Genomic DNA, 3,260 nt, shown 5'->3' with positions numbered 1-3,260 from the left:
TGTACATTTGCTTACAGACTGTTTGCCTTGTTTACATGAAGCCTTAGTCCTTAGGTTGTTTAGATAGATAAGACTTATTGTCACCTATGCTTGTCATCTCTATAATTATGTTAGTTAGGTTATCTAGAGTTATAAATACATAGGTCGGATGAACAGATAATCTTCAAACACTTCATGAACCTAGAGAATATGGCATTTAAATAATTTAGAATTCTGCTGACATGAGAGACAATTGCTCTTGGCAGCACCAATTTGATCCCGAGAGAATGTTGGGCTTCTAAGACATTTCCATTTGGAAGTTTGTCCTCTTGGCACAAAATGGCCTACTGGGCAAAGAACTGCCCTTGCCTCAACTGCTGACAGTTCAAATGCTGTCCTTTCTGGACAATTGGGATACAAGGAAGGCGACCATTGTACTCTGCCAAGACAGGGTAAGATGATCTTTCAGAATTCCTGCTTCTGAAAGATGGTCTGTCAGATACTCTAGGCCTGTAGCCAATTTGAATGCACCAACGATGCTGAGAAACATTAGGTGACTGTCCAGGCTGCCAGCTGTCTCTGTCTACTCTTGCAAGACTCCTGAAAGTTACTTGTGTCCTTCTCCCATTTCTCAAGTATTATTATATTCCTTCCCAGGTCTTTAATGAGGTTGAAGACTAGCAGTTATAGTTACAACTTAGTATATATATATATCTTAGATAGAATATATTAAGTATTATACTCAGGTTCTTTAGGATAGGACACCTTTTGGAATGATCTTTGTAACATGCCAACTACCCATGCTCTAGACTTCCTGGATTTTAGTATGTGTTTTTTGCTTGATATTGTCATTATCCCTCATTACTCCTGGACAATATTTGATAACCCCCTCTGCGGGTCTCTCTTGTCTTTTCCCACCATGTCATTTGTAGCAAGCGCCAGGTCCGCGGCCGCGCGACGGCGCCGCCTGGTAGCCCCGGGCCTCACGACTCGGCCTGGGTATTCCGACTTCACTCAGGGTGATGGCTGGGGCGAGGGCGATGTCGACGAAGACGAGGGATGCGACCAAGTGGCCCGCGACCTGCGGGCAGAGTTCTCAGCCGGGGCGTCCTCGGAGCCCAAGAGGGCCCCGCGACTCCCAGGAATCGGGGACGGGTCGCCCGTCCTGCCCGAGAAGCGCAACAGCATCTTCCCGGCCACTGCGGCCACCAGAAGCCAGGCTCGGCGGTGGCCTGTCCAGGTCCTCTCCATTCTGTGTTCGCTGCTCTTCGCCGGCCTATTGCATGCACAAAATTTGAAAAATGAAGATGATGTAGATACTGGGCTGTTAGGGTTCTGGTCTCTGCTGACACTATCTCTAACAGCTGGGTTCTCCTGTTGCAGCTTCTCTTGGACAGTGACTTATTTTGATTCTTTTGAACCAGGAATGTTTCCGCCTACTCCTCTTTCACCTGCTAGATTCAAGAAACTGACTGGACATTCTTTCCACATGGGCTATAGTATGGCAATTTTGAATGGCATTGTAGCTGCTCTTACTGTGGCGTGGTGCCTCATGTAGGGTAATATTGCTGGTGAAAGTCCTGATTGTTTTATAGTAACAGAAATGAACATTGCCTACTCAGAAGACTGAAATGTGATTCAGATACATACCGTCATCATCATCGTCGTCATTATGGAAGACCTTATAGAGCATCATTTCAGATACTAGGCAATGGGAATATTTGAGTACTTTCAAATACTTTCTTAAAAGTATAAGATGTTTACCTCATCTTTTTACTTTGGTTTATGTAGTTTTATAAGTTACAAAAAATATTTTAATGAAAATCAAACTTGGAAACTTGAATACAGGATAATGCCTACCTTTCTATGTATACTCCTTTTTTTTTCTAACAAATGTTGATATTACTGGTTGAGATAGAAGTAATTCTTATTTATATATTACATTAAAAAAACACTGCTAACCTACTGAACCAGGTTCCCTGGGTTGGAAGCCAGCCTGTAGCTACACAGTGAGACCGGTTCAAAAAAAGAAGAAAGAAAACAATGCCTTTACTTTTTAACATTTTATAGAAACTATATCAGTGTTTGATAATCAATAGAATGTAAATGTGCATTTATATTTTTTATGGAGTATACCTAGGGGTTTTATATATTTTCATAATATTAAATTTATGTTTTTAAAATGATTACATTTATACCTATATGGCTGTAAACTTTTATTTCTTAGCTGGTGTAACCTGTCCTTTACTAAGTTTTTTGTTTGTTTGTTTGTTTGTTTGTTTGTTTGTTTTGTTTTTTTAAGCATTAAGGCACATTGATTTGAGTTTAAGATTAAGTAAATTTATTTTTTAACAAAAAGATACGGAAAATTCAGGGTAAACTATTGGTCATTATAATGTTAAGAAATTTGAACTGTTAACCATTTCTATTTTCCACAATTGAAAGTATTTATTTTGATGTATATATCAGGGTAGCAAAACTTGTACTACTTTGTTTTTAGTAAAATGAAAACCTGAATTTTTTTTTAAGTAGAAAAGGTATAGGGTAGTCCGGCGGTGTTCTCTGGAGAACTCTGCTCGGTCCACCTCTAGCGTCCCGCGTCCCGGAACCAAGAGAGCCACCTCCTCCTGCTCCTGGGTCTTCCGCTCCTTCCTCTGCCCCGCCTTGTGGGCGTGATCATTACTGAAGCCTCAATGGGAGTTGGAACTTCCAGGCCAATGCTGGGATGGCTACCCACTACATATAGTCTTGTATTGGTTAGAACCTTCTTATTTAGACAAAAGGGGAAGATATAGTAGGTAGCCATCCAGCCTTGGCCTGGAAGTTCCAACCCCCATTGAGGCTTCGGTAATGGTCACACCTACATGGTGGGGCTGAGAGAGGACGCTGAAGACCCAGGATCAAGAGGAGAGACCTCTCTTGGTTCTAGGACCCTGGACGCTGGAGATAGACCAAGCAGAGTTCTCCAGAGAACACCGCTGGACTGCGGCATACCATTCTCAGACCCTGCAACTTATCCCTTCCTTTGTAAGCTACCCCACAAAATAAACCTCCCTTTTAACTACATGGAGTGGCCTTAATAATTTCACCAATATATTATAAAATACATCCGGAATATCTCTTGAGTGGATGGGGAAGTATTATTGGTATGAAGTGTGTGTGCTCACCCAACAATCCTGAAATAGAAGCCTTAGAGTGTCCAAATGAAGAAAATCTGATTCCAGTTCAATTCAATCCTCTTGTCTTTTCAATTCAGTCCTCTTTGTCATACAAAATAGTGA

At 41.5% G+C, this 3,260-nt stretch overlaps 1 protein-coding gene across 1 annotated transcript; it reads left to right on the top strand.

Moving 5' to 3' along the window:
• Positions 1-898: 898 nt before the first annotated feature.
• LOC118597297 (ADP-ribosylation factor-like protein 6-interacting protein 6) lies at positions 899-1,777 on the top strand. The gene has a single exon (XM_036208754.1). The coding sequence runs from the start codon at positions 899-901 to the stop codon at positions 1,535-1,537; it is 639 nt and encodes a 212-aa protein (XP_036064647.1). The 3' UTR covers positions 1,538-1,777.
• Positions 1,778-3,260: the final 1,483 nt, after the last annotated feature.

This window comes from Onychomys torridus, chromosome 16 (genome assembly GCF_903995425.1).
Source record: "Onychomys torridus chromosome 16, mOncTor1.1, whole genome shotgun sequence".
Classification (NCBI taxonomy): domain Eukaryota; kingdom Metazoa; phylum Chordata; class Mammalia; order Rodentia; family Cricetidae; genus Onychomys; species Onychomys torridus.
This window is presented reverse-complemented; position numbering and strand designations above follow the sequence as displayed.